This window comes from Hemitrygon akajei, chromosome 4 (assembly GCF_048418815.1).
Source record: "Hemitrygon akajei chromosome 4, sHemAka1.3, whole genome shotgun sequence".
NCBI classification, from domain to species: Eukaryota; Metazoa; Chordata; class Chondrichthyes; order Myliobatiformes; family Dasyatidae; genus Hemitrygon; species Hemitrygon akajei.
In genome coordinates, this window is record NC_133127.1 from 130,602,031 (window position 1) to 130,629,602 (window position 27,572).

The 27,572-nt window shown below is 37.5% G+C and overlaps 2 protein-coding genes across 8 annotated transcripts in view; one reads left to right on the plus strand and one right to left on the minus strand.

Annotated features, from left to right (window-relative positions):
• The window catches only part of mtmr2 (myotubularin related protein 2), a 114,848-nt gene extending 101,965 nt beyond the window's left edge, over positions 1–12,883 (plus strand). For all 5 annotated transcript variants that reach the window (XM_073043301.1, XM_073043304.1, XM_073043302.1 and 2 more), the window contains 2 exons: positions 433–609; positions 7,021–12,883. In XM_073043301.1, coding sequence (XP_072899402.1) covers positions 433–609; positions 7,021–7,182 — 339 coding nt within the window. In that variant the 3' untranslated portion in view covers positions 7,183–12,883. The remainder of the gene's footprint in view (positions 1–432; positions 610–7,020) is intronic.
• Positions 11,966–27,572, minus strand: part of LOC140726649 (centrosomal protein of 57 kDa-like) — a 39,547-nt gene continuing 23,940 nt past the window's right edge. For all 3 annotated transcript variants that reach the window (XM_073043307.1, XM_073043306.1, XM_073043308.1), the window contains exons 7-11: positions 27,307–27,420; positions 26,833–26,910; positions 22,999–23,243; positions 20,138–20,282; positions 11,966–15,418 (exon numbers count right to left, since the gene is read on the minus strand). In XM_073043307.1, the coding sequence (XP_072899408.1) occupies positions 15,179–15,418; positions 20,138–20,282; positions 22,999–23,243; positions 26,833–26,910; positions 27,307–27,420 (822 nt within the window). In that variant the 3' untranslated portion in view covers positions 11,966–15,178. The remainder of the gene's footprint in view (positions 15,419–20,137; positions 20,283–22,998; positions 23,244–26,832; positions 26,911–27,306; positions 27,421–27,572) is intronic.

Sequence of the window (27,572 nt, forward strand, 5' to 3'; positions counted from 1 at the left end):
AAATTTACAGATAGCGTTTGAACTGTGCCTAGCCACACAGTCTTGGGTGTCTTTGTATTCATTTAAACACAATCAATTCAGATGGAAGGGAACACTGCTGTTGTGCAAAGAAGAGGAGCTTTTTGGCAGGATGACCAACTCATTAAGCTTTCCATGCTTCCTTTCCATTTCATGATCCATACCATCTCTTCATTTTGAGCTTTATTGTCATCAATGGTAAATTGAAAGAACCAAAGAAGCTTCTGATTATATCTATTCTGACTCTGAAATAGCAATCCAAATTTAAATTAATCTTGCTGTTACTGTAACTTTCCAAGATCCAGCAGTTTTTATCTCCATCAGTGATAGAGCATCCAATGTTCACCTTTACTCCAAGTCATTTCCCCTTAGTTTTAATTAGTATTATATGATATACGATCATTATACTTTCAGGGACTTCAAAGAAGTACTATTTCACTATGGGCTTATATAAATAGCCAGTTGGAAGAGTTTACTAACCCCCTCTATGTGAATTACTCGAACCACGTGTTGTATCCTGTGGCAAGCATGCGTCATCTAGAGCTCTGGATTGGATACTATATCCGTTGGAACCCAAGGATGAGACCACAGGTAACCAACTTTAAGTGCTTTTGTATAATTCTATGTACTGTGAATGTAATTGATAAAAATAGAGGCTAATATACTACAAACTTTCTTGTGAAAGCTATTCATCTCCCAAACTATTATCTTGGGTTCAGTTGAACTCTCTTCTCAACCTTGGCATCTGTTCTTGAGCTGAAGGTCTAATCTGGCTTCTCAAAGACAATTGCCTATATCTCTGTCCATCTCAGCTCATCTGCTGCACCTGATTACATGACTATTCCAAGTAATTGGACAAATACTTTTATAATAGAAAAGGAGAACAAGCTAAGTGTTCTAAGCAAAGTAGACGAGGATTGAACATCTAGTCCAGAATGATTATATCCATGCATTATAGAATAATTTAGCAAAGAAACATGCTTACACACTTGGACATTTATGAAAAGCTGCGTAAATTTGCAGAATAATGAGGAGATAGGGTTTAGCCATGCGATGTGTAAGGCAATACATTGGGAAGGAAAGGAAATTATATATTATTTGGAATGTGCAAGACTAGGTGTAAAATACACAATGCAATCTTGGAATACAAATAACACATACAAAATGCTGGAGGAACTCAGCAAGCCAGGCAGCATCTATGGGAAAGAGTGAGCAGTCAACTTTGTGGGGGACGAAGCACCTCGGCCCACAATGTCGACTCTTTATTGAATTGGAGAGCATGCCTTATGAGAATAGGTTTGAGTGAACTGGACCTTTTTGCCTTGGAGCAACAAAAGCTGAGAGGTCACCTGACAGAGGTGTATAAGATGATGAGAAGCTTTGATCGTGTGGATAGCCAGAGGCTTTATCCCAGGGCTGAAATGGCTAACATGATGGGCCATAGTTTTAAGCTGCTTGGAAGTAGGTACAAGGGGAATATCAGGTAAGTTTTTAACACAGAGTGGTGGGTGTGTGGAATGCACTGCCAGCAATAGTGGTAGAGGTGGATACAATAGGGTCTTTTAGGAGACTCCTAGATAGGTACATGCTTAGAAAATTAGAGAGCTATGAGGTACGATAATTCTAGGCAGTTTCTAGAGTAGGTTCCATGGTCAGCACAACATTGTGGGCCAAAAGTATGCTGTAGATATCTATGATTTTCCATAGATGCTGCCTGACCTCCTGCATTCCCCCAGCATTTTGTGTTTGTTCCTTGGATTTAAAGCATCTGCAGATTTTCTAATGTTTGTGACTGGAATACAGATACATCAGTTACTAAAAGTTGTGCCTCAGGTTAGCAAGGCCATTAAAAAGTCAAACCAAACATTAGCATTTATTTCCAGAGAAATAAAATTAAAAGCTGGGAAAGCTGTCTTAAGCCTGTATTCAGTCTTGGTTAGATAATCCACGATATTGTGTACAGGTTTGTTTGCCATATTGGAAAAAGGTACAAAGTGTTGGCTTAAGATCAGAGAAGATTTATGTAGACCTTAAATATAAATATTCAAATAAATGAAAAGGATGAAAGAACTCGACTCCCTTTTTTCTTGAAAACAGAAGACTTGAAGGGTGACAAATTAGAGAGTTTCAAAATTATTAAAAATTAGGGTAGAAGGGATATCATGAGGAGAGGCTGAATAGACTGGGTTGATTTTCCTTGGAGTGGATGAGATTGACCTGATAGGACTGTACAAATTTATGAGGGACATAGTGCAAATAGTAGAAACATTTTCCCTTTTGGGGAGGTATCGAAAACTAGAGGGCATAAGTTTAAGGTAAGGGGCCTTGAGGGGCCTCAAAGGGAAAAGAAAATCACTCAGACGGTGATTGAAACCTGGAACCTACTGCCTGAGTAGGTTGGTGGAAGCAGAGATTTTCATAGCACTTATATAAGAGCATTTGAATCACCAAGACGTAGAAGGATCTGGACCATATGCTGGTAAATGGAATTAATATTGATGGAACTTGATGGGAGGTGTGGACAAGGTGGGCTTCTGCGTTTTGTGATTCATTTTGACCCTACTTGTGGGATAACTGGAGGCTATAAATATAAAATGATCATGATGAGATGAAATAAAAGTGGTGAGAATTTAGGAGTGGTACCATGCTATGGTTGTAGCAAGTAATATTAATGTAGCTAATGGGAGGGTGGACAAGCATATGAGCAAGAAGGGAACCACGGCTTATGCTGATAGATTTAGATGAAGAAAGATGGAGCATAAAAATCTGGCATGGACTAAGTTGGGCCAGTAGGCCTTTTTTGTGCAGTTTTTCCAGTGCTAATAGACTACTAGCTAACCTCTCCTCTTCCCCATCTTCTGTAAAGTTAAAGTCTTTTAAAAACCTGCTGCCAATATCCCACACCAAGTCCCTTTCATTCATCACCCCTGTCCTGTACAATTTATTCCAATATCATGGAGGGGTTATATTCCTAGAAAACTATTCCTATACCAATTTCCATCTCAGACAAACTCTCTTTTTCCCATTGAACCCCATGCTCTCTAAGTTGAATCCATTCCTTTGGAAAGTCTCTCTCTCAACAGTTTTGCCTCCATGGCTGCACGGTCTATAAGAAAGGAAATTCTGAATATAAAGTGGGCGGAAGAGAAAGCGTTGTTGTTTTAATTAATTAGAAATAAATGTTACCTTATTTGATAAAGTATTGTCAGTATCATTAGAAGAGATGGCTTTTTCAGTTTGCAAAGTAAATACCTTAACTACCTTCCTACTGTGAATCTTCAGCCTGTAATCATTACCCTGGGTAAACTAGATCAATCTGCATATATTGTGTTCATATTTTTTTTCATCTCATGGGTGCAGTCTCTTAACTTGAAGGCCTCAAGTTTAGGCAAGAGTTCAGCATTTATACTTCTATGGAGAAAATTAATCTCAGGGTAGAAAATGGAGACATATGTACTTAGGTAAATTTACTTTGAACTTCAAAATTCCTATGGAATCTGTACACTAAATTCTTGATGGAATTCAATACTAGTGTTCAGAATCCATAAGGCCATAAAATATAGGAGCAGAAGTAGGCCATTTGGCCCATTGAGTCTACATCAGAATCAGGTTTAATATCACTGGTATATATCATGAAATTTATTGTTTTGCAGTAGTAGTATATTGCAATACATTGTAAAAATATAAATTACAATAAGAAATGTACTGTTTATAAAAATTGAATTAGTGCAAAAAAAAAGAACTAGAGAACTAAAAGAACTAGAGAACTAAAAAAAAAGAATAGTGAGATAGTGTATATAGATTAATTGTCCATTTAAATCTAAAGCTGGAGAGGAAGAACCTGTTTCTGAAATGTCTTCAGGCTCCTGTATCTCCTCCTCAAAGGCAGCAATGGGTAAAGGGTCTGTACTGGGTGATGGGGGTCCTTAATGATGGATGCCACCTTTTTGAGGCATCGCCTTTTGAAGATGTCCTCGATTCTGGGGAAGCGAGTGCCCATGATAGAGCTGGCAGAGTCTGCAACTTTTTTCCAATTCTGTGCAGAGGCCTCTCCATACCAGATGGTAATGCAACCATCTAGAATGCTCTCTAAAGTGCATCTGTAAAAAATTACTGGCGTCTTTGGTGACATATAAATCCCCTCAAACACTTAATGAAATATAGCTCCTGTCATGCCTTCTGTATAATTGCATCGATATGTTGGGTCTAGGATACATCTTCAGGGATGTTGACACCGAGGAACTTGAAGCTACTCACCCTTCCCTTCCTGAAGTCCACAATCAATTTCTTGATGTTAAGTGCAAAGTTGTTGTTGCAACACCACTCAACCAGCTGATCTATCTCACTACTGTACACCTCCTTATCGCCATTTGAAATTCTGCCAACCATAGTTGTATAGCTGAAATTTGAGCTGTGCCTAGCCACACAATCATGGTTACATGTTCATTAAATTTAATTCCATTACTTTTCTCTTGTCATCTGAAATTTCTCTTCTGTCTTTTAAGATTCTTGGAAAATCACCGCTGTTTTATCAAAAACAAGAGAAAATCTGCAGATGGTGGAAATCCAAGCAGTGTACACAAAATGCTGGAGGAACTCTGGAGGCTTGGCAGTACCTATGGAAAAAAGTCGAAGGGTCTTGGCCCAAAATGCTGACTGTCTTTTTTTCCATAGATGCTACTTGGCCTGATGAGTTCCTCCAGCATTCTGTGTGTGTGTTGCTGCTTTATCAAAGTTTTTAAGACTTTTGCTTTTACCTCCTCATTATAATAATAATAATAATAATAATTACTTTATTGAGCATGTGGGAAACTCTTTGTTACAGCAGCAACATTTAAAAGCACACAAAGCAGTGTGCAGACTTAATTAATAAAAACATAGAGAATAATATACACAATAATAATGTAACAATGTACACTAATGTGCAATAATACTGTACAAAATAATAAAGCAGAGACTATTATACTTTGATATGTGTTCTCCTGTCACTCAGAGGTAAGTTGTTGTATATGCTTATTGCATTTGATAGGAAACATTTTCTGTAACGATCCTTGTGACAGCGGAGCTGAATGAGTGTTTGAAAAGGTACTCTGCTGCTTATTCAGTAGGTCATGGAAAGGATGTGCCAGATTTTCCACAATGGATAACAGTTTGTTTAGTGACCTCCTCTTCAACACTCACTCAAAATAGTCCAGATTGTAGCCAAGGACGGATCCAGCCTTTCTGATGAGTTTATTTAGTCTTTTTGCATCACCAGCACCGATGCTGTTCCCCCAACATAAAGCTGCAAAGGAGACTGCACTCACAACAACAGGCTGGTAAAAGATCTCCAACATCCTGCTGCTCACGTTGAAGGATCTTAGCTTCCTTAGAAATTAGTCTGCTCATCCCCTTGGTGTTAGTTTTCCATTTAAGTCTGTTGTCAAGCTGAACACCCAAGTATTGGTACTCCTCCATTATTGCAAACTCTTCTCCCTGAATGTATACAGGACTCATCACAGTCCTCTTCCTCTTAAAATTAATCACCATCTCCTTGGTTTTGGCCGTATTCAGGAGCAGGTGATTCCTCCCGCACCACTCCACAAACTTGTCCACCAGTGCCCTCTAATGTGACTTCTGCTCATCTCTCATACAACCGACCACTGCAGAGTCATCAGAGAACTTCTGCAAGTGGCAAGACTCATTTGTACTGAGTAATGTGGTTTGGTGTTGAATTTTGTAGCTTGAGCTTTAATGAAACCTTTACTTAAATGCTTGTTGCAGTTATGTTTTTGTGCATGCAAAAAATATATCAATTGCTTGTCCAAGTCTGCTATATTCATAGTTAGTTGCTGAGTTTATGATTTAAAAAAAGTTACAATATTTTCATTATCCGTTAAAATTACTTGGGATGAAAACTGATTGGAAATTTCCAGTTTAAGATGATGCTGGTGAAACACAGTGACGACTTGCAGGCAGCAAACAAAACTACTAACTACTTTATTAATCACCCTTTTTCTGGCAAATGATCACGGCAGTTAGTAGTGTGTAACTTCCTTTTCGGAGCTGAGCTTTTGAACCTCCTGTACAAGCTGGTATTTTTGTTGTATGAACTGAAGTCTCGAAGGTGCAGGATGGTTGCAGTGTGGTGTGTGTGTGCCAAATTGAGGCATTGGGGTCTGGGCCCCAAGAGTGGGGTAGAAGCCAATATTTGACCATTGATAGAACAGAGTTGGAGGCAATTTGAAATGGAAGAACCGAGGTAAGACAGAGTTAAGTCAGCAGGGCCTGGCCCGAGAGCAAGGAAAAAGCCGATGTTTGACTGACTTAAGTGCTGGGCCAGATTGGAAAGGTTGAGTATGGGCCAAATCGAGGCGGCGGGTCCCACACCTGAGAGCGTATGGAAGCAGCAGGGCCTGGTTCTGAGAACAATGAACAACCCGCTGTTTGACTGACTTAAGCGCCAGGCCAGATTGAAAAGGTCAGGGTGTCAGGGCGGGAGGCAAAATACAGGCTTGTGAGATTTACTCAGCTTTGTGCTGAAACCTACAACTAACTAGCTCCTGGATCGGCTGTGGACTCACTTTTGTGAACTTCAGTTCTGAATGTTATTTGCTTACTTTTACTGTTTGCACCATTTGTTCTTTTTTCTGCACAGTGGGTCTTTTTAAAATGGGTTCTATTGGGTTGCTTTGTTTTGTGGCTGCCTATAAGGAGACGAATCTCAAGGTTGTATTTAGTATTTATACTTTATTAACAAATGTATGTTGAACTTTGAAATTTAGGTCCTCTTTGGACATGGAACATAGTACAGCATAATAAGGCATTTTGGTACACAGCACAGATGTTGTGCTGAATTAGATAAGTGAAGCCTGCTTGGTTTACTTAAAGAATTGCTCCCCAAATTCATGTGATTTCTTGGGGGTGGGGGAAAGCTAAATAAATTTATAAATATTGTCAAAGAAAACAAGTTTGCCAATGGAAGTACATTGCACTATTTTAATCGTTCCTTTCTGAATACAGGAGCCTATTCATCAGCGTTACAAGGAGCTTTTAGCAAAGCGAACAGAGCTTCAGAAAAAAGTAGAAGAATTACAGCGAGAAGTTTCTAACAGATCTGCTTCCTCATCAGAGAAAGCGGGCTCACCATCACGTTCAGTTACACCAGAGCAGACTGCTGTTTGAAACTTGAATACATTAAAGAATATATTAATAGGTGAGGGCAATATATACAAAGGTCTTCTGATGCTTTAAGAAAAAAAATTCATGCATTCAACCAAGGATATATATGCAAGATTACTTTAACTTATAAATATATCTTTTTAGTAAGAACAATAATTGCTATTTGAAACAAATATTTCAAGTGTTGCAAGCAGATAGACTATGAAGCAGTTTGTTGATTTGGAAGCAAGTATTATTTTGTTGCACTGATAGGATTAACTACCATTGTTCTCTTTAATTCTAAGATTAGCATTTAAACTTGTAGCCAATAATCAGTGTGTTCATATGTTTTAGATCTGTTTGCTTTCTGTAGTTTGACACTACAGTTCCCAACTGTTCCATACTGGGTTTCTTGCCTCGCTCTTTTTTAACAGGAGGGATAATAAAACAAATGATAATTCAACATACCTGGTAGGTAAGAAACATGTTAAAGTATATGTGTGGTAAAATATATATGGAAAAACTATTATAAGGGGAAAAATGACTTCTATAACTGTGCAGGTATGTTGACTGTGACCAGAAATGGTAATTTACTCACTGTGTGCTGTGTAGACTTTTTAAAAAATGTTAGTTTTATATCTTATTCAAATCAAATTGCCACTTTGGTATTGCAAAAATATTGCTACCATTGTATTGTAACTCAGTTCACATTTGCACTGGATTGATCAGTACAACTAAAAGTACTGAAAATCAGTAATGTATTTTTCTATCTGAAATATATTGTATATTAAACTATGACAGCCAAGTTTCCGTTGACCAAACCAACTGTCCTGATGGCAAGGCACATGAGAAACGCAGCTAGTGCCACCTTGTTTTTTTTTGTGTGTGTAAACTACCAGCTTTCTTGAATCCTTTCTTTAATCTGGCATTAGGCATGTACTTGAACAGAGCATTTTTTAATGCACAAAAAAATTATTTTGTTAAATTGTATTTTCATATTTATATATTGAAGCTTTAGAAATTAGTTACATGTTAGTAAAATGTCTAGTTTTTTTGAATAAATTGGGAAATGTATCTAAAACATGAAATTTGTAGTGTAGGCTCAATCATTAAACCAAACCTGTATTTCAGGATTATGTTACTGGGGTGTAAGTAACCAGATTACTGCAGTGTGTAAAGGTATTTCAGGAATTACTGATAACAATTTAGAAAGCTAAATTATGATGAATCTTCTGTATGTATCTGTCCTAATCTTAAAAAAAACAATTTATGATTAATTATATTGAAAATGATTCAGCCCATTTTGGGGCTGAAAACTACAGTAAATGACTTCAAACATTTAGTTTTCAGGTTAAATTCTTGCTACATTTTGCCTGATTAGCAGTTTCACATTTTAGGTCCAAGATTTGTCAAGAGTGTTAATCTAAATTAGCATATTCCAGATAATACTATCATATAGTCTGCTAATGTTGGTCTATTGCAAACCTTGCTACTAGGGTCATAAAAGGTTACTGATTATTGCAAATTCAACAGCACCAAAGCATCAGCAATCTATCTCCTTTGAAGGAAAAGTAATTGGGTTTTAGAATTTTAGCTTTTATGTGTGAAATTTAATAGATCTAATCCAAATTTAATCTAGTTAAATGTACTGATGTGAGTACAAGAATTTCTGCTGCTTGCACAGAAAATATGTATATGTAAGTAAAAATATTTACTTCCTTAGAATCTTTCTTAAGCAGGAGAGCATGACTGCAGGTTTAAGGATGCAGGAGGTTTTGGGCAAAGATGAGAGGGGATCTGATTAAAACATATAAGATTATTAAGGGATTGGACACGCTAGAGGCAGGAAACATGTTCCCGATGTTGGGGGAGTCCAGAACCTGAGGCCACAGTTTAAAAATAAGGGTAGGCCATTTAGAACAGATTTCAGGAAAACTTTTTCACCCAGAGAGTTGTGGATCTATGGAATGCTCTGCCTCAGAAGGCAGTGGAAGTCAATTCTCTGGATGCTTTCAGGAAAGAGTTACATAGAGCTCTTTAAGATAGCGGAGTCAAGGGATATGGGGAGAAGGCAGGAACGGGGTACTGACTGTGGATGATCAGCCATGATCACATTGAATGGCAGTGCTGGCTCGAATGGCCGAATGGCCTACACCTGCACCTATTGTCTATAATAAATTACACATGGATAAAATCATTTAATTCTCATCATTCCCTCAATTACAACGAGCAATAGAAAAGAAGTGAAAGAAAGAAATTTGGGACTCCAAAGTGCAGGCTTTATTTTGCATTTTATTGATACTAAAGCATCTATGTAATTGCAAAAATAACCATTTTATTTTTATCATATCAGAATTTATTTTGAATTATTTAGGACATAAATTACCTTTCAAAGTGGGCCAAAATAACATTGTAATTGTGCAAATATTTTGATAATTTTAGAAAAAAAAGAGACTGGTTTTGGCTAATTGATGTTCTTTGAGTAGATATTCTGGGAGAATATTTAAATGACTGATGTTCATACATTGCCAGAAATTGATTTGACTGTCTGAAGGTAGTTGGATTGAGAGGACATTTTCAAATTGAAGCTAGAAATCTATTATAAACAAGGCAAGCCACTTATAACTAAACATTATCAGATCAATTGAAAGTATTTTTCTTTCACGTAAGTTATCTCCTAAATGTGTACTACTATGTACAATATTATTTAAGGAAACAAAATCTGAAACATCTCAGCTTCATTTCATTTTCTAAAGTAAGACTGAGCTTAACTCTGAAAACCTGTAATCATTTTTCCCCAGAAAATGGTTGGTTTGACATCTGGCGCACCTGGTTCTGTTTCTTGCACAGCCATTAAGCTTACTAGGTCCATCTTCCAGTGCTCCCTTTAAATTCACCGGAGGGCCTGTTCCTGTTCCCCCATTTAAACATGGCTAACTGAAGAATTATTATACTACAGCATAACAAAAATAGTCATTGTGGTATTAATAGGAATAATATATAATAGTCTGGAAAATCTGCAAATCAGGCTCCTCCAAAGTTGCAAAAGTGAGGGATTATCAGAATTTTACTAAAATAATACGAGACCATCTATTAACACTAGGCCCATGCAAGTATACTTCAAAAACAGAGTTGGGGAGAGAAAGAAAAATACCAAATAGTCGTATTGAGTGTGATTTGTTATTGAAGACAGTTGGGACAGGATTTCCGAACAGAAACACTGTAGGTTTGAATGCTATAAATAGTGAGCATGTTTTTGTTTTATAAAAGGTCTCCTACCTGAAAGTCAGTCTAATTGGCTCCCTAATGTGCAGAATGCTCCAAGGATAGTACAGATTATGCGCAAATATTTTTCCTGGTGTTTAAGTTGCACATTGCCACAGAAGGGAGGTACATTGTGGGATGGGTCAAAGTTAAGTGAATGACAGGTAGAAGCAATTTTTGTTGTACGAGCAGTAAATAGAAGCTTGGTTTCCTGAGCACCTTGCAACTAAATGTATTTGGCATGTACAAAATCTGTAGCTGATGTAGCAAAGTGAGCACCCCACCTCTAAGTGTAGGTAGGGTATCCACTTAACTGAAACTTTGCGTGTTTGTTAAAAACAGAAGAAGCCAAATTCAAGACTTGGATTTGAATAATTTTACACCTTAATACAATTTTTTTTTCAGTGTTAAAATTACATTTGTGCAGTTGCAAACAGAAAATTCTCAACTGCATGGAAAGGTGGGCAAGTCCTGTTCCGAGATGTATACCTTAAGATGTTTATCGGCAGATTGCAATTAACTCTTATTACTTCCTTTATTCTGGATGAATTTCACAATTAATGATGAAACAAATCAAACTCATCTCAGTCTGTAGTTTTAGGTTTCACAAATTACTACATAAGACTTCTCCTTTTGGTTGAATATATCACTGTTAAATATATGTAAAACAGAAGTAAACAAAACTAGAATTGTTAAAATGTTCAATTAAATCCTGAATGTACTTTGATGTAATTTATTAGACAGTTCTAATTGATAAGGTTTACCATTTTTGATGTTTGTCTGAATGATCTTTTACTATATCCCTGATCTATGTTGAATTTTCTGATTTGAATAAGCAGGAGCAATGAAGAGCGTTAAGGAAAGACAATTAGGTTAGAGTATAAACTCCCATCTTATTCTCTAGTGACCTTTGCTTAAAGTAAACACACATTTTAGAGGGGAATAAGAGTACATTTGATGTGATATTTTCCATTTCAACTGACTTACTAACACAAATGAATGCCAGTCTGCTGTGCAAGTTTTTATTTATTCATTTTTCAGGATCTGAATGCTGCTGGCAAGACTAACATTTATGAGACATTCCTAAGTGTCCTTGAGAAGGTTGTGCAAGGGCATTTAAGAGTCAACCCCTTTAGTTGGCTGTGAAGTATCAGCAAGATCATGTCAGGATAATAGGTCTTCTCCCCTTTTAATATTGATTTAACTTACACAGTTGTATTGGTGGATTTAAATGTTTTGTCCCTCTGATTGATAATCTCATTATTGGTCTGTCACTGGAGTTTGCAATCCTTAAATCCACAAAACTGTCTTTCTTTAGATGACACTTTTAAAGAGGTTTATCTGAAATGTAAGAATAGAAAGGATAGAGGTTTGCAATCAAAAAGGCATGCTGTGATTGATCAATAAAACTTTTTAGGAAAGTGATTTTGCTACTTGCCCCAAATCATTGAAGAACAGTGCTAGTTAGAAAAGCTTTCTTAGTGAACCACCTTGTGATTATTGGACATAAGTGACATCTTGTCAACTCTCCACATAATATGGTGTGTAAAGTGTGATTTATTAAAATTCTCTAGGTAATCACCTACATTTATGCAATATAGAAACCAACATTTGGTCTATGCAAATGTTAAGATTTTTAATTTTATATCTAACAGTAAAAGTACAGCAACATTTCATAACTTCCTTGAACGTGCAGATTAGTTTAAAAATAACATTGCTTCATCCTTATCACAGCTTTTATTCCACAGTATTTCTTCTTTGGTGCGGGCTTAAGTTGAAGTTCATCATTTTGTACAATGGATACTTTAAAGTAAATTCAAATGAAAAGTAAGTTTTTTTATACAAGCAACAATGTATTACAAAGCCCACTCATTGTCTTCAGTTGAGTTGTTGAATTATTACAAAAATGTTTACCCATGTTATAATTTCTATGGATATATTGTTGATTTTCTTAAAATTGTACTACAGCTGAATCCAAATGGGCACAACTGTTCTGAGATCATAGAGGGCAATCCAGCTTGTCTGCTGAACCATCTGGTCAATCATGTCTTAAGTAATTTTTTGCTTCTGTCTTGGAAATGAGGTGCTTCCTACTTATTTTTACCATTTGTAATAATCTGTATTGGTTTAAGCATTGTTTAAAAACTCAGGATAAATCTCCATATTCCATAAGAATGCTAAATAGCAAATTCTGAAAGTAAGCATTGGAAAAAAAAGTTATGATGGTTTTCAGCTTGGTTAAAAATTTAAATAATGTCTAGTTTATCGCCAGTAACAATTAAAATTACTCTGCTGTATTCCCAGCTTCAAGCTGTAAAAACAATATGCACTATGTATTGATAGAAGCAAGTTATATGAATTATAGAAGCAGAAATTACTCTTAAAGTGCACTGTATTTTTAAACCATATTCTTCCAGCTGCTGTTATACTATCCTAATAAAGACTTGTGTGAGGCAGAAAATATTGCTGTCATTTATTACAACACTCTCCACAAAGCCCTATTTGGTGAGCTTAGAGCAATTCTAACAAAAACTGCAGGAAGTATTCAGCTGTGTCAGTGGGAGGTTATGTCTTTTATCATTGCCCCACTGTACAATCATAATGAAAGAGTTGCCTTCATCAGATTACATTTAGACCCAACCCGCTTTAAATTAGCATCTTCTCCAAGTAATTTTGCTGTCTTCTGTTGTTTCAAAAATGTAATTGATTTCTGGCTACTAAGGGAATAAAAGAGATCCAGGGATAGGGCTAGAAAATGGCTTTGAGGAAGATCAGCCATTACCTCACTGAATGAAATAGGCTGTAAGGGCTAAATGTGTTCATATAAAAGACAATTGCCACTAAAGAAACTTAATATGAAACTTAAGCTAGCTATTCAATAATCACAAAAGCCAAGCTCACTAATGGAAAACTCACTAATGAGTTGTTCAAAATGCAAGATTTAAATATTTAGTATGTTTTCTTCCAGTTCATGTTTGACATACATTCAGATTTTAAATTTAGAAAACCCTCTTTTATTTCACATTTGATCACAAGATTACACTTCCAAGTAAAATAACTTACACCTTTAGCAATTTCATATCCTTATCTCCAGAGATGACAACATGTTGTCCTGTACTTGAATTACATTCCATTTCCCACTTAATGTAAATACAGTTTAACCATTCTTATAGATGTGCAAAGAAAAAATAAATGATTCAAACCTATCCAAAAGATTTCACATATTCAGGTGGGTGCTCAAATGCAGTCTAAAATATTAGTACAACTTCATCACAAGTTACAAAAGAAGCATTATATAAGCTTGAATATGGAAATTTAGCTACTAAATTAAACTAATGTTTTAGTAACAAGTAATCTCGTATGTTGAAAAATTCCTGTGAGCTCAGCCACCATCTTACTGACAGATGGGTAAATGATACAATCCATACAAGCCAAAGAAATATTAAGATCAGGACAATCATGATACTTATCACCATTAATATAGTACAAATCCCATTAAATTATGGCATGTATTGCATAATACTGTATACTTAGGAAACAAACCACCTGCTACAAGCAAAACAAGAATAAAATCCCATTTGGTGAACTTAATGCAGACACTACAAATAGTTCAAAAGGCAAGTCACAATAAGCAGAGTTAGAAAGAGCTCTCTAAAAAGGTGCAGCAAAACAGTTTTTAAAAACTCACCACCCACTTTTTCAAATTATTCATTTATCTATCATATAATGAATGGAAAAATGTAGAACACATTAGGTCCTAATAAGATTAATTTGCTAGACACACTGCTTCATGTGTGCAAAGCCCTCAAGAAGAATTGAAGGATTTTCCCACACTTAAAAAGAGGTCCAGCATAAACAAAATATCATCCAGTCTTAAAGTTCAAAATAGATGAAATTAGTTGTTCCAATCTTACCTAAAGCAAAAATTTAGGTTTAATTAATAAAAATATCTACGTTAATAAAGTGCTGCAAGCACACAGGTTTTGTATAAATAGTTAACAGCCACCCATCAAATCGTGCAAGAATGTAAAATAGACTTAAATAGTTGTGGAGGGGATAACTTTTTGCTGAACAGCATCATCAAAAATATAAAAATATTAACATGGTCTATTAAATTTTAAAAACCAGATCAAAAACTCTGCATATTTTATATACAGAAAATTATCTGCAATTGTATATTTAACAAAATACAAAAAAATGCACTGTCACTTTAAATGAGCTTATCTTCTGAGTACATTATTTGGATAGGCTTCCCTGAGTACATCAACCTGCAGATAAAAATTAAGTTCAGTTGCAGCTTAAAATTTAAAAGCATTGCTGAACTTTGGTCCATATTAATTGTCATCAAACTTTGCTTAAATATAAGGGCAGTATTTATAGGAGAAAATAATTTTAAGCTGCAAGTGACCAATTTGAGTCTTTGATTCATTTTTCAACTTCCCAAATAAGTAATATACATGAAACTGTACACCTGCAACTTGGAAGAGCACATGTGCAAAAGATACAACACTGAAATTACAAGGCATCATTACAGAAATGCACTGGTTCACTCAACTAGGATCAAGTTTGTTCTTATAAAAATGTATGGTCTTGAAATTTTGCATTCAGAAGACATAATAACTTAGTCTTACTGCGAAGAGTGGAATTAAATAATTAAAATTCTTACAGCCCAGAAGTTGTTAACTTCAAAAAGAATTTCATTGGCTGTAAAGATGACCAAGTTGGCGTAAACAAACATAGTGTGAACTTTATGACTTCAGTAACTCCAATTCACATCATCTTTTCGGAGGGTAGTTTGTAAAGTCTGCATATCCCTTAACAAGCAAAGGTTGCCCTTTGTTTTATTTCCTGGTCGTACTTTAATAGCAGAAGCATCTTTTCCTTTAGTTGTTACAGTTGTTGTAACTTGCACTTCATTTACACCACGTGTTTTTCTCTGACTTGTCATTCCTCCGGCAGAATGCTTTTTCCTCATTGTGTCCTGGAATTTTTTGAGCTAAAAGAGGAAAATAAGACTTTGAATCAAAAGAACAAAAGGAGGAAGGATTCAGCAAATATTATTAATTTATTATTTAATTTAGCGTCATCCTGGTTCAGTGGTAGTAATCCTGCCCCAAGGCAACAGGTTGTGGCATGAAGTCCTATTCCAGAGTTACCGCAAGGTGTTCCAGATAGAATCTCCAGTGTAACGTGAGTGTTGCACTATTAGTGATGCTTTCAGACAAGACTTTAAATTCATGTTCTGTCTATAGCATCAGACATAAACACACTAGTATTTAAAAAATATCCTCAAAGATTGGCAGTTCTATTTTCTGCATTCCAATAGTTAACAACGTTCATGTACATAGATGATATCTTTGGGATGAGGCAAAAGTCCAAGTAAAATATCAGATTTTGAATTTGATCAGGCACTGTTAATCAGTATAAACCAGAAATAATAGTACTCCACATCATGACAGGCTTGACTAAATAATACCCCTGGTCAGCAATGGCATTAAATGATAAACTTCAAAGTGTTAAGTGATAAAATATAAATTATGATGTGAATTGAATGAGAAATAATAGCAGAAGACTATACAAGCCTGAGTCCGCTTCACCATTCAATGAAGTCCTTTCTGATCATGGCCTCAGCTCCATTTCCCTTATCATTCTCAACTCCCTTAATTGATTACCTTTATCTAATACAAGACACTAGTGTTTAAGCATTTTTTTCTGCTGCAAAGACAAATCTTTGAAATATATGGGGTACAAAAATATTTGATTTTGTTGTTGGGGAGAAAAATATCAACCAATGACTAATTTTGTGTTTTGAAAGTTCTACTTACATATCAAGGAGATAGTTTAACCTCTTATTTCCAATCTTTACTCAAGTCTTGTGTGCAATTTCCATCTACAACAATAAGTGCTCTTTATTTCTTCCTCCTCCTAATTTTTCAGCCTCAGCAAGCAGTCTTTTAATATCATTCAGTATCTCTTCATTATATATAGGTATTCTATTCCCTCTTGTTTTTAAAAAGTTACTGTCAATGATAACCAAATGAAGCCTGGGAATTTTTCTCTGCACCAACATATTGGAGCATTTACTTTTAAGTGGGGCCCTTTCATACATGGTACAAAGTTGAGATAAATTGGAAATTAAAAAAAACATTTTCTTATTGAAGAACATAAAAAACACAAGAGCTCAACTCATTTAAACAGTGCAGAAACTCAGAACCACATGAAATTCCAAGCTATTAAAGGGTAAAGATGATGCAGAACTCAAGTCTCAAATCACCCAGTTGTACTGAAAAGTAGTACACTTACATTGATGTAAAATCTTTTCAATCTTTGCACCTGAACTCGAGGGGGAGTAACATCCTTGCAGGTAGGTTTGCTAGCATGGTTCGGGAGGGTTTGCAAGGGGAATGGGACCCGGAGTGATAGAGCAGTGAAAGAAGTGCATAGAGTAAAGCCAGATCTAACATATAGAGAGGCTTTGAGGAAAGAGAAGCAGAATAAAGGGTGTAAAGGTAGTAAGGTAGAAGGGCTAAAGTGTGTGTACTTCAATGCAAGAAGCATCAGGAACAAAGGTGATGAACTGAGAGCTTGGATACATACATGGGATTATGATGTAGTGGCCATTACAGAGACTTGGCTGGCACCAGGGCAGGAATGGATTCTCAATATTCCCGGATTTCAGTGCTTTAAAAGGGATAGAGAGGGGGGAAAAGGGAGGAGGGGTGGCATTACTGGTCAGGAAAGCTGCAGAAAAGGTGGGTAATGTAGCAGGATCCTCGAGTCAGAATGGGTGGAAGTCGGGAACAGTAAGGGAGCAGTTACTCTACTGGGGGTATTCTATAGGCCCCCTGGTAGCAGCAGAGATACCGAGGAGCAAATTGGGAGGCGGATTTTGGAAAGGTGCAAAAATAACAGGGTTGTTATCATGGGTGACTTTAACTTCCCTAATATTGATTGGCACATGATAAGTTCCAAGGGTTTAGATGGGGCAGAGTTTGTTAAGCGTGTCCAGGATGGATTCCTGTCACAGTATGTTGACAGGCCGACTAGGGGGAATGCCATACTAGATCTAGTATTAGGTAACGAACCAGGTCAGGTCACAGATCTGTCAGTGGGTGAGCATCTGGGGGACAGTGATCACCGCTCCCTGGCCTTTAGCATTATCATGGAAAAGGACAGAATCAGAGAGGACAGGAAAATTTTTTAAATGGGGAAGGGCAAATTATAAGGCTATAAGGCTAGAACTTGCGGGTGTGAATTGGGATGATGTTTTTGCAGGGAAATGTACTTTGGACATGTGGTCGATGTTTAAGGATCTTTTGCAGGATGTTAGGGGTAAATTTGTCCCGGTGAGGAAGATAAAGAATGGTAGAGTGAAGGAACCATGGGTGACAACTGAGGTGGAAAATCTAGTCAGGTGGAAGAAGGCAGCATACATGAGGTTTAGGAAGCAAGGATCAGATGGGTCTATTGAGGAATATAGGATAGCAAGAAAGGAGCTTAAGAAGGGGCTGAGAAGAGCAAGAAGGGGGCATGAGAAGGCCTTGGCGAGTAGGGTAAAGGAAAACCCCAAGGCATTTTTCAATTATGTGAAGAACAAAAGGATGACAGGAGTGAAGGTAGGACCGATTAGAGATAAAGGTGGGAAGATGCGCCTGGAGGCTGTGGAAGTGAGCGAGGTCCTCAATGAATACTTCTCTTCGGTATTCACCAATGAGAGGGAACTTGATGACGGTGAGGACAATGTGAGTGAGGTTGATGTTCTGGAGCATGTTGATATTAAGGGAGAGGAGGTGTTGGAGTTGTTAAAATACATTAGGACAGGTAAGTACCCGGGGCCTGACGGAATATTCCCCAGGCTGCTCCACGAGGCGTGGGAAGAGACTGCTGAGCCTCTGGCTAGGATCTTTATGTCCTCGTTGTCCACGGGAATGGTACCGGGGGATTGGAGGGAGGCGAACGTTGTACCCTTGTTCAAAAAAAGGTAGTAGGGATAGTCCAGGTAATTATAGACCAGTGAGCCTTATGTCTGTGGTGGGAAAGCTGTTGGAAAAGATTCTTAGAGATAGGATCTGTGGGCATTTAGAGAATCATGGTCTGATCAGGGACAGTCAGCATGGCTTTGTGAAGGGCAGATCGTGCCTAACAAGCCTGATAGAGTTCTTTGAGGTGGTGACCAGGCATATAGATGAGGGTAGTGCAGTGGATGTGATCTACATGGATTTTAGTAAGGCATTTGACAAGGTTCCACACAGTAGGCTTATTCAGAAAATCAGAAGGCATGGGATCCAGGGAAGTTTGGTTAGGTGATTCAGAATTGGCTTGCCTGCAGAAGGCAGGGAGTTGTGGTGGAGGGAGTACATTCAGACTGGAGGGTTGTGACTAGTGGTGTCCCACAAGGATCTGTTCTGGGACCTCTACTTTTCGTAATTTTTATTAATGACCTGGATGTGGGGGTAGAAGGGTGGGTTGGCAAGTTTGCAGACTACACAAAGGTTAGTGGTGTTGGAGATAGTGTAGAGGATTGTCGAAGATTGCAGAGAGACATTGATAGGATGCAGAAGTGGGCTGAGAAGTGGCAGATGGAGTTCAACCCAGAGAAGTGTGAGGTGGTACACTTTGGAAGGACAAACTCCAAGGCACAGTACAAAGTAAATGACAGGATACTTGGTAGTGTGGGGAAGCAGAGGGATCTGGGGGTACCTGTCCACAGATCCTGAAAGTTGCCCCACAGGTAGATAGGGTAGTTAAGAAAGCTTATGGGGTGTTAGCTTTCATAAATCGAGGGACAGAGTTTAAGAGACACGATGTAATGATGCAGCTCTATAAAACTCTAGTTAGGCCATACTTGGAGTACTGTGTCCAGTTCTGGTCGCCTCACTATAGGAAGGATGTGGAAGCATTGGAAAGGGTACAGAGGAGATTTACCAGGATGCTGCTTGGTTTAGAGAGTATGGATTATGATCAGAGATTAAGGGAGCTAGGGCTTTACTCTTTGGAGAGGAGACATGATAGAGGTGTAGAAGATATTAAGAGGAATAGACAGAGTGGACAGCCAGCGCCTCCTCCCGAGGGCATCACTGCTCAGTACAAGAGGACATGGCTTTAAGGTAAGGGGAGGGAAGTTCAAGGGGGATATTAGAGGAAGGTTTTTCACTCAGAGAGTGGTTGGTGCGTGGAATGCACTGCCTGAGTCAGTGGTGGAGGCAGATACACTAGTGAAGTTTAAGGGACTACTAGACAGGAGGAATTTAAGGTGGGGGGTTATATGGGAGGCAGGGTTTGAGGGTCGGCACAACATTGTGGGCCGAAGGGCCTGTAATGAGCTGTACTATTTTATGTTATGTTATGTTCAAAACATGGTTCCTTTGAATCAAAATTTCCCATACCTCAACCTGGTAATCACTACTCAGTTTCAAGACAGGATACCATCAAGTATTGTACTCAATCATTCATGGAGGGAGTCTTCATTGTTCTTATCATCCATAACTATCAAACAGAAGTTAAAGGGGAACATTTATAGCTAAATGTCAGTGCCTCTTGACAGCAGCTATTGAGAGCATCCTAAATTACTTACAATTAAAGGAGCTCAAAATTCAAGCCAATGAGGTATCACCAAATTCAGAAGCTTGGTGATACTTCATTGGCTTGAATTTTCGGGGTTAAAAGAATTAAATTATTTCAAAAATGCTTTAAAAAAAAGTCCCTTTAGTCTTACCGATGCTTGATGCTTGCGGACTTTAGCAATCTGATCTCCTTTTGCTTCCATTCTTTTCACCAATGTTTCTAACTCTCGCTCCAAGTCGTCTCTCATTGCATTTGTTTTTGCTTCATGTATCTGTTTAACTAATTCCTGATGTTCACTTGATTTAAAAAAAATTGCACACATTAGCTGCAAGGAAACTATAGATTATATTTTAACGAAGAGGATTCATTGATTTTCTTGCTCAAGTTCAGTAATATAAACATGAGACAAACAGTAGGACCACAAACTCATTGTGGTTTGGAGGCTTCTGTGTCAAGTGACCTGGAGAGCTATGTTGGATGAAGTCCGGGTTTTATGCTGTGGTTCTTGGTCGGGTCACCCACAGGTGAAGAGTGGTCCATCAGTCCTCCAGCTTAGGAGGTTCAGCTCAGGGCTAACAACCCTGGCTGTTCAAATAAAACTGTTACGGAATAGCAATGAAGAATCCTTCTACATCTGAGTGGCCAAGGACAGACAGAAACGGAGGACCTTCATTGCTGCCCTAAATGCCAGCAGTATAATGGGCAGTAAGTAAACAGAAGGACACAGGGAAACAAAATAGGGAATGGCTTGTAAAGTTAGACAATCAGGAGAGGATGCTAATATACACGTGGCCATATATTTTCCATTTGGTTTGCTTCCCACGAAGCCAATTGTGTTTAAAAGACACAAGATGAGCAAAATCATCACCACACCACCAAAAAACACAAGCTGATTAACTTGCTATCACATCTCACTTCCTCTGCATTTCTGCTATGCCACCCTCTAATGTGCTAGGCTGGAATTAATTGCTAATAGTAAAACCTCTCCCACAGCTACCTCCTGGCATCCTGGCAGGGAGAAATGTGACACCTAAACAGGAAAGGCCAAAGGCAATGGTATGAAACCAAATGAAGCTTGGCTGTCAGAAGAGGTTGTTGCAATCAGCTATACACTGCAAAGGGGATCAGTGTGGCTTTGTGAAGTTCTTTTTTGCAAAAATACAAAGGAAATTTAAAATCTAATCAGCAATGAATCTCAGTAACATTATTTATTATAGGCCATCCTACACTTGCTTTCGAAAATTATCATTTAATCTGACATGGCAAACATTAAAATATACTTTCTAAAATCATAATCAAGACAAAAATTGCATACCAAGCCCCTTCAACAAGAGATAATAAAATAAGCTGTCAGAAATAGATTTTAAAGAGTGCCCTAAAGGAGATACAGAACAGCAGAAAAGTTTACCAAGCCCACAACTTAGTACCTCAACAGCTAAAAACACAACACTAATAGTGGAAAAATACAGATCAGATAGTTGAAGGGCGAGTAAGTAGTTATGCAGAGAGAGAAAAAATAACCAGATCCTCAATTCTCTGTCTGATTCTAAAAAGAGTATCCCTCCAACTTAGCATTTGAGTTATAACTTTTATTGCCTATTATTTTTAATGTCAGAGAAACAATAGACTTCATATGAGAGCCAGGTATGTGGTACCTAAGGCAGAACAAAAAAAAGAGGAGGAATAATATACATTTCAGCTTTACTACCACGAGGGCAGTACTGAAATGTGAGCATCTTTGGTGTGATATTACCAAGGACAGTATGCTAAATTCATAAACTACCTCATCTATTTTCAGATTATCTAGAATCTTGTTCTCCCATTCCATTAGTAAAATATAACCACAAAGGACAAACTCAGTGTCTTCCTCCGCCTGTTCTGTAGCCCTACTTGGAATAGTTTTGCATTATTCTCCCTGCTGCAGCTCAAACCCTTGACAGTATCTTTAATTTTTACCCCATATTCCCTTTTGCAACATTCCTATTTCAAGTTCAAGTTTGTCATTCAACCATACAGAGCATATAAGACAGTCACACAAAAAAATATAGCCCAAGCCCCTGAATGTGGCAGCGGTCTGCAGTCAAACACAATACATCTTGTTTTCTGCCGAGCAAACACTAGAGCACCAACTCCAGTACATACGCCACGCCACACTGCCTCCACCACTCCCGTGGAGCATACCGACTCCGATACCTCTCTCCTGAGCAGCTGCAGATACATGACACCGTAGCTTGAGGCACTAAGATGAAGCCATGCAGCTCCCCCGCCGTTCGCCAATAAACCAGTGAATTAGACTTGCAGCATTCCACGTTAACAATGTCCAACAGGGTCTCACGATCACAAGAAAAGCAACTAAGACAATCACTCACTGTTAGACTGCACACCTACTTCGCGCACCCACTCCAACACCACTGCACGATCTGCACAAAGAGCAGCTCCTCTAGTTCTCCACCAATCAGCAACTTGCCGATGGAGTAGACTTTAAGTTCTTAATGTCCAGCAGGGTCTTACAATCAAAAAAATGTTTCCTTTATTCTGTTGCCTTTCAACATCTTCCCTATCTACTTGTTTCCACTTTCCTTTTATTTTAATGTAATATTTTCTGTATTTTATCACTTACTGAAGCACATATTGGAATTATTGAATGAAGCGAGTAGAATGAATTTTAATTCCCTTTCCTCAGATTTCTTCCTTGAAATCTGGAGCATGGAATACAAATCTTTTCTGTAACTGACAAACAAGTTCATGACAGCTTCTTGAGATTAATTCATCTGGATGGAATATGACCTTTATCCTATCCCAACTATTTCATCTAGAAGACAAGTCAACATTTTCACAAGTGTACCTCTGAACACATTGCTGAGTCCACACCCACATTGTAATGAACTTTGAGTTATCACGTTTTGAGTGCAGCAATATTATACAGGTGAAAATTTAAAAGCTGTTAAGCTATAAATTCTAACAATGATGAATTAACATGCTAAATACAAGGCAGATGAAGAGAATACTTACAAACTCATTTGTCCAAATTCATCTTGTAATGTCAGCAATAGTTCAGATAGTACCTCATGGGAATTGGAAGATACAGTAGATCCAGAGGAACTTTCAGTCATTGAATTAGCCGTTCTACAGACTTTTTTTTTGACCATTGGCTGCTCACTGACCACTCGGTCATTGCACAAGATTTTGTTATGTTGCTTCAACAGATGCAACACATGCTGAACATTAGCACTGACTGAATGACTTGGACCAGTTGACTAAAAGACAAAAACAACAGTACGCTTAAAAAAAAGTTTTTAAAAAACTTGGAAGCAAATGATTTTAAATTGATGTTTGTTCTTGACATTAGTTAGTAACAGGTACACATCCAAGCACACCATGCCTTAAAATACATTTAATTTTAAATATTAAAAAGCTAAACATATTTGAGCTCTTATCGATAAGTATTTTTGGAATAAGCAAAAAACTTCTAATATAAAGTAATATACAGTTACTATGTGGAATGAATGTGTTTACAAACCAATTTTATTTTTTTGTCCAAGGTAAGGCTCAAATTCATCAGATATCTCTACAACAAATTACAAAACCAGCCACAGTTCTACCATTTCCAATGGACCTCATCTAATCCGGCTGACCTGATATAACTTTAAATTGTGGACTCAATCCAATCTGAAAGTCTGGAACACAACAATCCAAATTAAGAAGCAAAAAAATGCAGTTGCTGAAATTCTGAGTATTTCCAGCATTTTCTGTTTTTATTTAACTAAAACAGTATTTCCACGCAGTACCAAGAAAAGGCTGTGCTGTTGGAGTACTTTTAGATGAAGTTATATTGAGCTTCTATACCTTCTTAGGTGAGCATAAAAGGCTAAACAACACTATTTCAAACAGATGAGTTCTCAGTTAAAATCATTATATACTGTGTATATATAGTTGCTGTTTGTGAGACCCAAGCAACAGTGAATTTTTATTTCAAATATTTAATTGGTTAAAAGGTACATTGGTACATTGAGGATAAGAATTTCAGTTAATAATTGTATCCATTTTATCTAAATTTAAAGACTTACCAACTCATATGCTGGTAAGGAATGATTTCCTGCATTCTTTTAATTGCCAATTTAACTTGTGAGGGAGGTACTTAAAGGGTAGAGAAACCATACCAGAATAGAAGAATGGCTGTGTTTTCAGTTTGAACCAACATTTGGAGGTTTGCACATTGCAAGGATGGCTAATGGTCAGTAAAGTTCTCTGAAAATATGAAGAAAATATAAGCTAGGAGCTTGACAACAACTTAACTGAAGTGAATCTCCAGGACTGATAAGTCATAACATAAACAGGGCATAAAAGGCAATATTGCCTTGTAGTATTGTCTCACTATCTTTAAGCAATAGCCATGAAATGGTAAGTTAGCTTACAAGATCAAAGTCTCAGAGGCCGAATAAACTGGAAACAGTTGTCTGGTTGTAATGAGATAGAAGCCATCTGGTTACAATAAGATAAGAAACACTACATTATCTCCAGTGGCATCCAAGGCCTCAACAGCAGCAGCAGAGTTGTATTTTACTTTAGTAATAAGACATAACTAGAGGCTTAGGTTAAGACAAACCATGACGCACTCACATGTTATGCAGTTGTCAGACTTGTGGAGAGCAAGTTCCTTCTGTGACCTATGAAGGGAAATTGCTGTCCCTAAGATACAGCACAGTTAATAAAGAGGAAAATACAGATGGATACTGCAGCAACCAATATTCCAGCTGCATCAGGTTGAAGATGATTAAAATGGGTCGGATCTGGGCTGGACTGTTGAAGTGGTATTATCTGAATGCAGCAGAACATAAATAGGGAGATAAGTTTTAGAAACACCATTTTTAATTCCTTATAGAACCCTGGAACAGCAGGAAGGCCTGGGATCTCAGAGGGACCTTTAAACAAATACTTACAAGGAGGAATCCCAAGTCTGACAGAGAAGGATGGCATGGTAGCACAGCAGATAGTGTAACACTATTACAGCAATAGCAACCTGGGTTCAACTCTCCCAATGTCTACAAGGAGTTGGTACATTTTGCCCATGATTGAATACATTGCCTCCAGGTGCTCTGGTTTCCTCCCACATTCCAAGGAGTTAATAGGTTTGGCCTCATGAGTGTAATTGGGCAGTGGGCCATTCGGCCAGTTACCATGCTGCATCTTTAAAAAAAAATCAAAGGCCAGCCACAAGTTTAGGTGAGACATGTCACCCTGTATCTCAATGAAATGTACAAGTACAATAAGTAAAAGCTTTCGGTTTGGTTACCTTTGTAAGTAACTGAATAAAACTAACTATATAGTCTGTGTCTCTAATGTGCATGCAAATTTAGCACTTAAGGCTTCCCTCATATAACACAGCATGAAATTGGAGTCATATGCAATTAAGAGCAAAATCAAAGGCGGAAGTAGGAAGTTTGCTTGCCATAGACATTGATTCAATTAGTGAATATGGTCTTCATTGTCAAAATTTCCAGTGCTAGTGTGCCATTTACTAGATACATGCATTCAAAGAGATGTTTGTTCTAAATAATAAGACAAATTGACATTGGGTATTGTTGGGTTTTCAAAGCAGGAAGAGTAAGTCTACATGAGTTAATCTTCAACCAAAATGAACTGATAAACAGTGGTAGTCCTTCAATGGGTACAGGGAATCGAAGAATTTAAAGAGCATGGGGTAAAGTTAGAATATATTCAAAAAATAAATCTTAACACTTGATTGAATCTGCAAATCCAAGTTTCTTCAGTTTCACACAATTTATAATGTTTATAATGCCAGGCTTCTCTGGTGGGGAACTATATTTTTCAGAAGTCTGAAGATTATTCATTCAAGTTTTATTATAGAGACTTCAGTGCATAAAAGAGCAGAGCCTTTTCAAATTTCTTCCAGCATCATCTTGGCAAGATTCCCACTGAGATGCTGTTCAGAGGTTTAGATGAGTACAAAACAGGTCAGGGGATGAAGTGAGTGATGGTCTCCTATCTCCAGTTGCTGGCTGCAGACCCCTCCTTAGGCTCACCAGCTGAACTGAAACAGAATATCTCTGACAACCAAGAGGATCTGTGAATTATTTAGAAACACTAAAATAAAAATTAAAAGTTTTGACTCAAAAGGCCTACTTGCCATTCTTTCAGCAGCCTCTCCTCATCAGTTAGGCCAACTTAGTCTAACCTGGTTACTTGGGAAATCTGCACAAGTCTACACCATACCACTGAATTCTAATGCAGTTAAAGGCACCCTCAGTCAGGACTTAACTGTTGCAGAGTCTGCATTCCAGCCTAGGTTTCAGAATCCCAAATATCTGTCCAGGACAAAAGGGCACAACTTCAGGATTAAAGGATGTTCATTTAGAACAGAGATGCGGAGAAATTATTTTAGTCAGAGGATGGTAAATCAGTGGAATTTATTGCCACAAACGGCTGTGGAGGCCAAGTCATTGGGTGCATTTAAGGCAGAGATAGATAGGTTCTTGATTAGCCAGAGTATGGGGAGAAGGCAGGGGAATGGGGATGACTGGAAGAATTGGATCAGCCCATGATTGAATGGCAGAGTAGACTTGATGAGCCGAATGGCCTACTTTTGCTCCTCTATCTTATGGCCTTATCTGCTCAGTTATCTCCTTAAATAAGCACTTGCAAGAATAAACAGTAGGAATATTTGGGTTACATGAGAAATCCTAGATAACTAGCCAACACCAACAATGGAAACAATCAATGAAGAAGTTGGGTAAAATCAATAGAAACAATATTATGACAGAGAACAATGGAACACAATAATAAAAAACTTGAACATGCAAAACTAGTGCAATTACTAGTACTCACTTTTCCTGCAACAAATGGAATATCACCCAGATTAAAGCGGTAATGGGGTTGCGCATGAGAATGGATTGTACAAGGCTTCTAAAAGACAGCAAAGAAAACCATATTAGACAGTCATATTGAATTCTGCACATTGGTTATCCTCATAACCGTCAAGCACGACTATGAAAACTTAAAAATCATAATCATCTTATTTAAACACCACTAGCATATGGGTTAATTGTTAGCACTCTCCCCCAAGTCAGAGGGACCTAAAGCCCAGGCATTAGTAACTTAAGAACATTTGATACTCAGGTTCATTAAATAGACCATAACACCTAGAAGCAAATGAGGCCATTCGGCCCACTGCAGCTTCGTTAACACAGCCAAGAAACGATCACATCTAGCAATCTTCGCATTAAACCACAAACCTGTTTTAGAGCATTTTAAATGCTTTCAACCCAAATATTGATAACTGTTAGCAACAATTAAATTTACCTTCACTAGATGCTGTTTCTTGTTCTTTACTTTCTTTGCCCTTGGTTGTGTTGATGGTTCTACTGGTGACACTGCTTGTAACAAAATTCTGTTTCTTTCCAGGCCAGTCTGCAACTAGATACAAAGAAAAACTTTTAAATATAATTATATTGGTACCAAGTATAATGTAGACAATCAACTTTACATAGTATCCTATAATTTAACTGAATTATAAAAAATCTTCAAATCTGCAGCTCCATTAATTAGTCTTTCATCTCTCTATATTA